We start from the raw sequence: 12,565 nt of genomic DNA, 5'->3' as shown, positions 1-12,565 counted from the left end.
CACAGTGCGGAGTGTACACTGATAGCAAATGCTGAGTATTTCGCGAAACATATCAGAAAGCATTTTGGGGTATTGGAGGATATACCAAAAATGTAGTTTGGTATTATAGCGTCCACACTTCTGACAAACCGCACTACCTGATGCAATCTACTTTAGAACTGATCTCGAGACTACCCCCTGAGGTGATCTCTAGTCCAGTTCTCAAATACGGCATTAAAGTCTGAGCTGGCAGTATTGAATTTATTAAATTGCTTGTACGGTTTATAAACTTAGCACTGGCTTTTTAATAAAGAAACACTTTCATACAGTATTTCAAATGAAGTGCTGGAGATGGGAGGTGGATTTATTTAGTCTAGATTATCATGTGTCTCTCAGAAAGTTCCACCAAGTTGAATCTATTTCAGTAGATGCAGAACAGCTGTATCAGGGAAGCTAACCACTGGGTGCAGCTCCAGCTTGGCAAATGTTAAATCTTCCAGGCAGTCTGTTCCCTGGGGTCTAATGTTTCTGTTTCACATGAGAGGAGAGGGAGGTTTAAAGCAACAGTAACACAAAAACACAGACAACTTTACTGGGAACACAAATTAATACACTGCGAATGTAAAGGACTGTCTAAATGGGAGTACAATTTTTAAAATATGAATTATTTCAGAAACTAAGCATTCATTTTGCAATCTATTGAATGTCTGGCATTTATGTTTTAGACATTTCTATTTTCGTAAGTGTTTTTTCATAACTACGGTAATACATTTTGTTTGCCTGAATTCATATCCATTTGCATTCTAACCATTTTAACTCTTCAGGTCCTCATTTATTTCCTGGAAATCTGTTACCTTTTTGAGTTAGAGTGTGGTTCCTTCAGCCTATTTTTGTAGCTCTGTTTGACACTGTTTGACAATGTGTGAATAGTATAAATTACACATTAAATGTCATTCACAGGTAAAATTCGATCTTTTTTATTTCTGTATTTCTATCCACTGCCAAATCTACATGGTGCCGCTGCAGTGTATGGAGCAGGATATAGTATGCCAAAGCACTGGGGGGGGGGGGGGGGGGGTTGCAGTGCTTCAGTAAAATATGTACTGAATACCTTGTGTACAAGACATTGTGTGTAAGAGGAGTGGTATGGTAGAATATGTTTGAAAAATACAAAATATATGGTAACACTAATAATGTTAATTAAAAAAACTGAGCACCATCTGCCCCTCCCCCCTCCAGCTCGTGTATCCAGAGTCAAACCTTTGATTTCTCGACACCAAAGCATTTTATAGTGGAGTCTGTATTAAAAAAAAAACCCTCTGCTGTTTGGGATTTTTTTGTTAAATGTCTAGACTACCAAAAATAAATAAATAAATAAATAAATAAATGCAAACTGTGCAAGCGACTCGTATCATGGAGCCATAACCAATCTCTGAGGTCACTTGACAAGTGTAAGGTCATATTATTATTAGTAGTAGTAGTAGTAGTGTTTTTTTTTTTTTTTTTTTTATTATTTATTTTATTTACATTTTATCCCCCCCCCCCCCGGGAATAAAACGAAATAAAATGAAAGAAGAACAATGAATTAAATCAATCCAGTCAAAGGTTTTCTTAAATTAATTAACAACCTTCAACAAAAAAAGAATAAGAAAAAGCAGTGCAATGTGCCTGCCCTTCCCCCACTCTGCACAAGGCAAGAGCAGGGGATTTTTTAAAACTAAACCAAAAACAGTTTTAAAACTAAAAATAATTTTAAAAGAAACTAAACAAAGTGTTTTTTATTTTAAAATTAAAAAGCACTGAAAATAAAATTGATAAAACAAAGATAAAATTCAATGAAAGAAATCAAACACAAACAAAAAGGAAAATCAAAATAGCCACCCCCCAAACAAACACCCAAAACAAACAAACACTTATTATAATAAAACTAACTGATAAAAAGTAAATATTTTTAAACCAAAAGGTGCCCTACTACCAGTTAAATTTTTGACTCCTCAAAGTAGCCACCTTTTGCAGATATAACAGCCGAACACACTAGTGGCATTCTTTCTACAATGGAAATCAAATATTGTTCGGAAAGTTCTTTCCAACACTGTTGAAGAAGTTCCCACAAATGTGTTGCACTTGTAGGTTGCTTTGCTTTCACCCTTCTGTCCAGTTCATCCCAAACCAGCTCGATGGGGTTTAAGTCTGGAGACAGTACTGGCCAAGCCTACCGTCTTGTTGTTTTCTTGTAGGTAGTTCTGACATAGCCTGGAGGTATGTTTTGGGTCATTATCTTGCTGTAGGATGAACCCCTGACCAACTAGGTGTATACCAGAGGGTATTGCATGGCGCTGCAAAGTGCTGTGGTAGCTGTTTTGGTTCAGGGTGCCACTCACTCTGTGCAAGTCGCCGACTCTGGATCCAGCAAAAGAGCCCCAGACCATCACGCTTCCACCTTCATGTTTGACAGTTGGTGTCACGCACCGAGGAACCATCCTTTCGCCTACTTGACGGCGTACAAAAACCCTGCGTGATGAACCGAAGATTTCAAATTTTGATTCATCGGTCCATAAGACCTTCCAGTCTTCAGTAGTCCACTGGCGGTGCTTCATGGCCCAAGCAAGCCTCTTTTTCTTATTTTGCCATCTTAGGAATGGCTTTCTTACTGCCACTCAACCTGTCAAACCTGCAGCTCAAAGTCTTCTCTTCACAGTTGAAACTGAGACTTGCTTACTTCGACCAGTATTAAGCTGTGCTTGAAGCTGTTGTACTGTGAGCTGCCTATCACACAAGCTGTTGACTCTCAGAAACTTGTCTTCTGATTCTGTTGTGGCTTTGGGTCTGCCAGACCTCTTCCTGTCTTTCCTCCAGTTTCCAAGTGCCTTTTGATGGTGTAGGAAACTGTACTCACTGACACCTTGGCTTTCTTTGCAATTTCTCTAAAGGAAAGACCTACACTTTTAAGGGTTGTAATGGTCTGTCTGTCTGCCTTTGTTAATTGCATTTTTCTCGCCATTATGATAGCAATATACTACTTCCTGCAGTACAGTACTGTCTAAATAATGCTTAAGAGGGTGTAATAACACAGTCTGTTCCAACACTTTTTTTATACAGACAGAGGGTTTGTAAGTAGTCAACAAAAGTTGGGACACTTGTAGGAATTGTTAGTATCAACTTTCAAGGCTTAATTTACTTCCATTGCTGCAGAACAGCTGTAAGTTGTTAACCCATTACTTGTTCGCTGAAAAAGGCCTTTTTGTATAACTCTGAAATGTACATTATGTTTTCAGTTTTTGGTAACCTAAACTTTTTTTTTAACCTCTGGCAGTTTATCACTTACTTTTGTACCATTTCAGGTTATTCACTGTACTTGAACTGCTTAAATTTCAATAAAAACTGGAAAAATGGGGGTGTTCTAAAACTTTTGACCGTGTGTGTGTGTATGTGTGTGTTGCAAGCAGCATCAGTTACGTGTAAATAAACATGTATTTTTATTTTTTATATAAATTATAAAAACATGATTACTTTTGTATATAATGTATTTTTAAACTACATGTGAATTATTTATTCCTTTTATATGGATTAATTGTAAAATAATAGGATTTTCAATCAAATATAAACAAGTAGCTATGGTGACATCACCAGTAAATTATGCAAATAAGTCCGTCGAAGGTTTGATCCTTCCTTTGGTAATGTGTTCCGAACCTTCCAAGGTCAAAATGTACCCTTCTTTGCAGCCTTAAGGTATACCACCATGCCTTTTTGCAAATTTAATAACTTCTTCTTTTGCATGAATTTATATGTTCATTGCAATTTTCTACAGGGTCTGGACAAACAAACTCTTGCCATAACGCTGTCAATAAATAACCATTTATTGATCTAAATAGCTCTGCCCTTTCCCTCATATTAATGGTGATGTATTTGACATGGTAATAGTATGATGATAGGAAAAAACTGCTTAGACACTGTTTTAGTATTGTTTTTTTTTTTGCCAGGTTGTAAAAATGTGTACTTTTTGTTCCTTTGATGAAACTAAGGGTAATAGCTGCTTGCCTATTCTGCTGTCTTTGAGGGTAAAGCAGTTCACTGCTGAATTTTCAATGGAAATTATAAAATACTGTAGCATGGTATGCAAACAAACAAAAGCTTTAGCTTGTATGTCAGTGTTTTATGTGAACATGTTCTTTATACTCACAAAGGCAAGAGGGTTTTAAAAAAGAAACTTACAGTAGAAATGTGTTTCCACAAAACTGGTTTACCTGAAGATCCAGCGGCAGGGTACAATCCAGTATCACCCTTTGATTCTGGTAGTGGGATTACTGCTGTTTAGATTAATAAAATAAATCCAATTATCCAAATATTTTCGGAGATTTTTACTTATTTTGAGTGTTAGAACTTTGGATGAGCTACCTACAACATCTCAAGACCAGCTTAAAAGGATATATATATATACACTTCTCCAGTGAAAAGTTTAGTCTTTACTAATTACACTATGTAACACAATTTTTGTTCCTGGGTAGTAAGTGTTATTTCCTAATTGCTTATGCCTCAAAAGTATAGAAAATGGCTATTATTCCCCACAAACTTTGCTTTTGTGACCAGGACAGTGATATTTTGAAATTTACCTATTTCCAATGAGAAAACGGGCGCTTTTGTGTCTTTTCGTTCACATAAAGTCAGAAAAAAACAACATATGAATCGAAATTAACATGTATTTATACTAAAGTAATACAAAAATGACTACAAAAGATTTAGAAGTGAGTAGTTTTTCGAGATTTACGATTGTACTGTAAATACAGTACAATTGTAAATCTCAAAACTACTCACTTCTAAATCTTTTGTAGTCATTTTTGTATTACTTTAGTATAAATACATGTTAATTTCGATTCATATGTTGTTTTTTTCTGACTTTATGTGAACGAAAAGACACAAAAGCGCCCGTTTTCTCATTGGAAATAGGTAAATTTCAAAATATCACTGTCCTGGTCACAAAAGCAAAGTTTGTGGGGAATAATAGCCATTTTCTATACTTTTGAGGCATAAGCAATTAGGAAATAACACTTACTACCCAGGAACAAAAAAAATAAAAAAATAATTGTTACACAGTGTTATTTAAACTAATCAAATGTGCAGTTCTTGTTGAATCCCTGTTTTCACTTAGTTTGGTAGTTTTACAACATTTTGGTTTCATTAGAGGCCATTTAAAAGTGTCTTAAATTGACTCCTTATGGTGGCCTTGAAGGAGATCTTTTGGGTGGCCTTAAAGCAAGGTTTGGTATATTGGGCAGTTCATTAATTGTATTCAGAGCATGGGAATAGCATTAGGGTTCTCTTTGGAGTTAATCCTTGTTAAAAAGCAGAATCATTAGCATAGCTTGCTCATTTTAGTCCTGTGGTTTCAGCAACGTAACTCACCCTTCACCTTTCAGTGGTTGATCTGAATTAGACACACATACTCGGAAAGCACACTCGACACCTCACAGACATGATCTCTCACCCTTAGTATTGTATCGGTTCCATTCTAACGGTGCAGCTATGAGACACTGAAAAGGCTGCTGATTGTCAGAAATACTCTCCCTGTAAGGTAACTTTGAATACCATGAAACTGCATAACAGTAATGATGAAAGGGACGATTGTAACATTTATGGTGTTGTCATGTAGTGAAATAAAAGCTGTGAACGGCCACCCAAAAGCAAAAAAGTTCAAGTTACTGTGTAAATGTTATTCATACCGAAGTGTGAGGCACAGAACACCACAAGAAAGTGTTAATATGAAATGACAGCCTGAGCTTCAGACAAATGGCCAAGTTCCAGTAAATGTTACAGATACATTTGTTTAACCTGCAAAACAATGTTCAAATTGGTGTAGGGTCCAGTGTAGTTTTCATAAGACCATTTCCAAACAAGAGGAAGCCCATCCTTCCTTTCATATCTGCTCATTTTGGCAACTTATAGTTTGCCTACATACATTTAAACAGTAAAAGTTTTAACATAAACACTCGTACTGCTGTACTTTAGTAAACTCTCAGTTTATATGCCTTATTAAATCTTGCTGTTGACATATAAAGCACTTAAGGCTTGGCACCGGATTACCTAAGAGATTTTGTCCCCTGTAAACCGCTGCGCATTTTAAGATCAACTGTGGCTGGTCTTTTGTGCCTCCCAAAGGTAAAATTGAAAAGGAGAGGAGAAAGTGCATTTAGTTACAATGCCCCCAGATTGTGGAACTCGTTGCTGTTCTCTATGAGAGATGCTGCTTCAGTCAATATTTTTAAGTCAAGATTAATACTGTCTTTTACAGTTTAGCCTTTTTAACCTGACTTGCAAATGTAATTGTTTTTATCTATTATATTTGCTTATTTTTATAATTTTGTGTTTTATTTATCCTTTTTAATTTCCTATACAACACACCCTCGCTATAACAGCCTTCATTATAATGAACCTTCAGCTAAAATGAAACAGACCCTTGAACCCCAAATAAAAAATATAAAAAAGGTAATGTCTAACACACACTGCCAGCATCCCTGTCTGTATGCATGGGATGCCATCTCCGCAGTAAATTTATGGGCATTAGTTGATTAATCAGTTCACATTTTAAAATAAAAGTAACATGGGGTCCTACACAGTAATACTTAAAAAAAATAAATAAATACTAGACATTAATAGAATATAAGTAGAACCCATATGCTACATTGTGCACTTACATTAATGCGTTGGAGCATTTTGCTGTTTGTATCCGAAGAAACTGTCGGCATCCAATGCAAACTGTACTAGAACTTCCATAATGCGTTTCGTTGTAGGTCGGAAATATAGGCTGTGAAAGGATGCATCAGGAAAGAGACTCAGAGTCAGGAAGCTGCAGTTAAAGCTCTGTTGCACATATTTTAAAAATAAACACAAGAACAAGGGGCAAAAATAAAAAGTATAAACAAAACAAATCCTTACTTTCAAGGCTGGGCATTCACCTTCAGTGAACCCTCTTCTCTCAAACAAAGGATTTGGCTCCCCTTGTATACCATGTGGCTTGACCATCAATTAGTCACACAGAGGCTTTCTCTCAGGACCCATCGGTGTAGCCATGGTGCTGCGGTAGCCTTGAACGTTGGCACTGCTGTCCTCTTAAACAGGTGTAAGCTCCCTGGGCACGCCCCCCGCCAGCCAATCAGGACCTCCCAATCAAGTCAGCTTTGGGCAAGCCTACCTTTTTACCAAAGCAGCAGCGCAGGTGAACCAGAGACAGGGTCCTCCCTGTAACACAGTCTATATGTCACAACTTTTTGGGCTTGTTATTTAAAATTGTGTTTTTAATACATGTCCACCAGATTACATTTTCCTTTATTCATGCTAAATTGAAAAATAAAATAAACAGACAATAATTTAGGTTAATTAAAAAAAAAAAAAAAAAAAGTTTTACATTTTTATAATTTAATAACAATACAACTTTAAAAGAGTTTTTTGTGTGGAACCATCTCAAAGCTCTGTACACGTTGCACAAATACTATTAGAACATTGCCCCAGCAAAACACTGAGAGTTCAGTGTTTTTAAAGCCAATGATAAGTCACCTCTGAAAAAGATCTGCTTTTATGCAGGTTCTAGGGTGACCAGATAGCAGGAGTGAAAAATCAGGACACTTTCAGTTGGAGCGGGGAGGATAGAAACCTTGTTTAAAATGAACTACTGCACAACGCAAATGACGCAAACTACGTATCTTCTGCTTTTTTTATTCCTTCGCCTTCCTGTGTGCATTGTACTTTGGCAAAAACAAAAACGTGTGTGTGTGTGTGTGTGTGTGTGTGTGTGTGTGTGTATATATATATATATATATATATATATATATATATATATATATATATATATATATATATATATATATATATAACGTAGTTAACTTTCTTATTTACTGTTCAGATGACAACGGTGTTTTAATCAGCCCTATCATTGCGTCTGAACTGTTTTTTTTTAATTGACCTGCTGTACTGTACGTAGCAGGTGGTACAGTCAGTGCTGCATTGTTTCGATTTTGGTTGTTAAAATCATCAAGTTTTCAGCTTTAGTTGTAAAATACCAGAAATGGACAACAAAGCAAAACAAGCACATCTTGTAATGTGACTTCAAGAAAATACAATCGATCGCTGCTTCAGAATAAAACATTTAACAAAAGGCTGCACAGAGGCTGCTGAACAGAACGTAAAACAAACAGCTTTCAGAAAACAGACTGGAAAGTACTTATTCCTGTGCTGGTTTTACCCAAGTTAAATCAGCACTACGGGTACAATCAAGCACAGCTACCTCGCTTAAAACACCCTGCTGTTTACTTTTTAAACGCAGTTAAACCCGAATTTTAAACCCGAATAGGCACATTTTCTTTGACCCGGTACTGATAAAATAAATTCCTGGATGGGACAAATAACGTGATAACGAACGTGCTGCATATATGGACTTTGTTGAAGAATGTAAGATACCTTTGGGTAGTCGAGTTTTGGGACTGTTTCTAATCTAATTGATTTCCACATCTGTATAACTTGGCAAAGCTTTGCCTTACACTTCCAACCAATTCATTGGATGCAGATGTGCAGTCTCAATGTATGGGCAAATCCATACCAGAGAATGTCGGCAGAAACTCTTGGTAGATGGTGCATGTTTGCCCTTTAACAAATGACAGCACTCCGTTTTAGTAAGGAAGAATGCACCACGTTTTTTAGGCTTTTTAGTGCTATGAAATATTATCTAGGTGTATTTAATGTTTAAACAAGTCCGCGAAATGTTAGTGAAATCTTATTAGGATTAGTTAGGATTAGTAATCCTAATCCTAACTGGATGACTTGCCATTACATTTTTGCCGAGACATAACTGTAGAACTCCTTGCAGCGCATGCTGAAATTCATTTTTCATTTTGATCTTCGATTTACTCGTGCAAGCTTCAATTCACAGTCACAATAATAATAATAATAATAATAAATAATAATAATAATAATAATAATAATAATAATAGTTGTATCCAAACGGCGTGATGCTTCATATCCAACTCGCCGTCGTGTAATGCCCCGCTCTTTTTTTTATAAAATGCCTTTGTAACAGTTATATGATTGAATCCAGTTTTTTGTTTTTTTTTTTCTCCCACTTTTTTGCTATTTAGTGACAGGCTCGTAAACAACACCAGCCACCATGACACTTCGCCACATGACGCATACCGCATTTTATGATTGCAGGTTAACATGATTGGATAGCCACATAGATGCAATGCAAACAACTCACTCAAACAACACGCCCTAAACCAGTAGAGTATGCTGTTGCACCGTGAAACAGTACAGCAGCCACTATACAAAATTTCCTAATGAGAAAATAAAATATTCACATGTTATGCCTGGTATTTCAACGGTTACTAAAAATCGGGACAAATGGCGTCCCGACAGTACCTCGATCGGGACGCGGGACAAAGCCCCTAATATCGGGACGATCCTGATTTTATTGGGACGTCTGGTCACCCGGTTCTAACAGGTTCATTTTGTGCTTGTTTTGCAGATACTGACATGAAGAAAGACATTGAGGCGTTGATAGCACAAGAACGAGCTGAAATCATCTCCAAATATGACAAGGTAGTGTGTTGCAGGTTAAGAATAGATTAACAAAAATACATCCAACTGTGATTATGTATTGTACAGGGACAGATATTAAAACAAACAGTGCTTGAAATGTACTCAGCTATGTTCACTCTTATCCAAGAACTTCTGGTAAACTTAATGTACCTTTTTAAGTTATTGCTAATACAGTTATTTAATGTTCTTGTGGGGGGGGGGGGGGTTTAAAAACACGTTTGCTTGAAGGATGGTTCAGAACTTCATATAACATTTGGTGAAATGTTATCAACTGTATTTTTTAAACATGATTCCTGTATATGATTGATTTATTGGTTTGTTTGTTTACACAGAAGCTGGTCATTCATTTATGAGCCCATCATTATACAGCACCGCCCTCTTCCGCAGAATAAAAACAACGTAAAGAAAATGTGCACCCTGCATATGCATGTTTACAGTAAATGGGTTGGACATATAAATACACATCTGTATCTGAATATGATCTGTATCACGATACATGTGATGGTCTTAATGGGCTACTTGTATGATGCATAATAGTTTCAAATGATCATATATTTTGTTAAGACAAAAATTAAATAAGATAGGGGCAGTGTGTATTCATACCAACTTTGCTTCATTCAAGAACCATTATGCTATGCTTTTAGTCTTGTGTCACAATACAAATAATACATATATTTTTTGTACAATATGTCATGTCATGTCATGGAAGATGCATTGATTCACTAACCTCAGAAATCATTTTATAAATGCCCTGTGTGCAAAATGTATCATTAACCTTAACCTTCAATACCCAAGAACAAACCCTATTGACAGTGTCATGGCAGTTTTTCTGACTTATGTACACCCCCTGCAGCTTACATTTGTATTACTGTACAATGGTAGCCAAAACCAGCTATAAAAATGTCCAAATATGGTGTGGTACTCTTCATTTTTATCACAAAGTCAGTTCAGTTAACCAGTCCTGCATCTTCTGCACACTAGAGGGCGTTAACTAGTTCGTTACAGATTGCCAGGGATCCTAGTTTTCCGCAATAAAAAAATAAAATAAAAAATTGTCTGATAATTATTTTTTAAAATCTGCATTATTCCGCAATTAAAATAAAAGGCTGAAATTGAGACCCCTGGGTCACATTATAAAATATATAAACAGTACTGTTGAATAACAGTTAACATGGGAATATTGATATTTATTAGTTTTAAATTATAAGGAAGTTACGCGGTCACCAGTGCCATCAATCAACAATTCACGGTGCGGGGCTATGGACCTTGATAGTGTTTGACAGAGTTAGTAAACATATACACATGGAGAGAGGGGTTCCACCTCTTCAAGGCCCAAAATTTACTTGATTGATAAACACGATAAACAGGAGGGGGGCCACCGTCTTTGCGGTTACCCAACATACGAAGAGGCTCGCGAACCGGAAAGAAAAACATGAATTGGTGTTGTTAACACAAAAGAGGTTCCGGCTCTTCCTGACCCAACATATACAGTAGGGGGGCTCCGTTGCTGAGGAGACCCGACAAACAGGAGGGGGGCCACCGTCTTTGAGGTGACCCGACATACCAAGAGGGGCACAGTCTCTGAGGTTACCCGACATACGAAGAGGCTCGCGAACCGGAAAGAAAACATAAAGTTAGTATTTGCTAAAACATATAATGCGTGGTGTTCCGCCTCTTCAAAGCCCAACATAACAGAAGGAGGGTTCCGTCTTTGAGGAGACCCGACAAACACGAGGGATACCACCGCTTGGGGACCCTCACATAGAGGCATCAGACGTGAAAGAAGAATCCCAAAAGAAACATACATGTAGATGGAAGGGTTTGGCCGGGGGTCCCCTCTGACTCATGGAGAACCCTCCTTTATGAGGTAAATGAAGGTGAGCTTAACAAAGGGTTGGAGAAAGTGGAATCACTAACCCCCCAAAAGATGGTTCCCCGGTCCCCGCTGACGCAACGTGAGGAAGAAAAAAGGGAGAACCGCCAATGCATAGAAAAGAGAAAACATTTAGACGAAAGAAAACAAACTCTTAACGTGACAAAGGGGTTAGTATACTGTACCCTAATGACTATGTGAAGACCCTCTGCACAGTGGAAAGAGAAAAAACCTTTTAATTTTATTTCTTAGGGGGAAATCTTTGGTGGCTCAGGTAGAAAGGTCGTCCCCACTCTGGACATACTAGCAATGGACTGATGTGCGGAGGATAATTTGGATGATGAAGAACGAATATAAGTTTCAACTGCTGATGAAGTCCAGTGCCCCATATTTTTAATTAAATGCTGGTTAATGTTGGCTTTTGCAGCTGAAGTAGCTGCCCCTATTCTAAATGAATGAGGACTGTAGAATTGCGAAGGAAGACCTGCTCTGGACACCACGGTGGAAAGGTGTGTTGAAAACCAATGCCTTGATACAATGGACCGGCTTGAATTGATAAACAAAGGGTCGGAGGATGAAATGGCCTTGCGTTCTGCAATGTACTTCAACATGGAAGTGAAGGGACACAGAGGAGAGTTGATCTTAGAAAGCTGAATACATTGTCCTTGCCGCAGTTTATCTGTTTTTGAAATGTGAAGAAATAAGATGAAATGAGAATCTGGGATGAGCTTGAGGTCACTGCAGCAGATACCGAGGGTAGGAAAGCTGGCAATAGAAGGAACTGTATATTCAGAACGTCTCAAAAACCTGAAAAATGCAGATAGACATATGACTTTCATAGTTAAATCATCAAATGGAGAAAAACAGCCATGGCGCAGAATTGAAATCAAGTTACTGAGAATGTCTATAGAAATAGGCAGGCGAGCAGAAGGAGGAGCCGGAGAGCACTTAGAAATTCCTCGTAAAAGGAGACAGGCTGCTGGAATTGATAATAGAGTTGGGGAATTGATGGACATCAAATGAAATTGATGCTGAATTCCTGACAAATATAGTCTGATTGTAGCTGGTGCCAGATGTAGAGAGTCCTTTGCATGCACTATGAATGCGATGATCCAGTCCTGGTTGAATGGA

At 37.4% G+C, this 12,565-nt stretch overlaps 1 protein-coding gene across 3 annotated transcripts in view; it reads left to right on the top strand.

Annotated features, from left to right (window-relative positions):
• Nucleotides 1-12,565, top strand: part of LOC121294751 (USP6 N-terminal-like protein) — a 107,801-nt gene that overhangs the window by 40,748 nt on the left and 54,488 nt on the right. For 2 of the 3 annotated variants that reach the window (XM_041218809.1, XM_041218810.1), the window contains 2 exons: nt 9,488-9,561; nt 9,894-9,960. In XM_041218809.1, coding sequence (XP_041074743.1) covers nt 9,554-9,561; nt 9,894-9,960 — 75 coding nt within the window. In that variant the 5' untranslated portion in view covers nt 9,488-9,553. The remainder of the gene's footprint in view (nt 1-9,487; nt 9,562-9,893; nt 9,961-12,565) is intronic. The other variant, XM_041218811.1, reaches the window with a different exon arrangement.

This window comes from Polyodon spathula, chromosome 19, assembly GCF_017654505.1.
Source record: "Polyodon spathula isolate WHYD16114869_AA chromosome 19, ASM1765450v1, whole genome shotgun sequence".
NCBI lineage: Eukaryota > Metazoa > Chordata > Actinopteri > Acipenseriformes > Polyodontidae > Polyodon > Polyodon spathula.
This window is presented reverse-complemented; position numbering and strand designations above follow the sequence as displayed.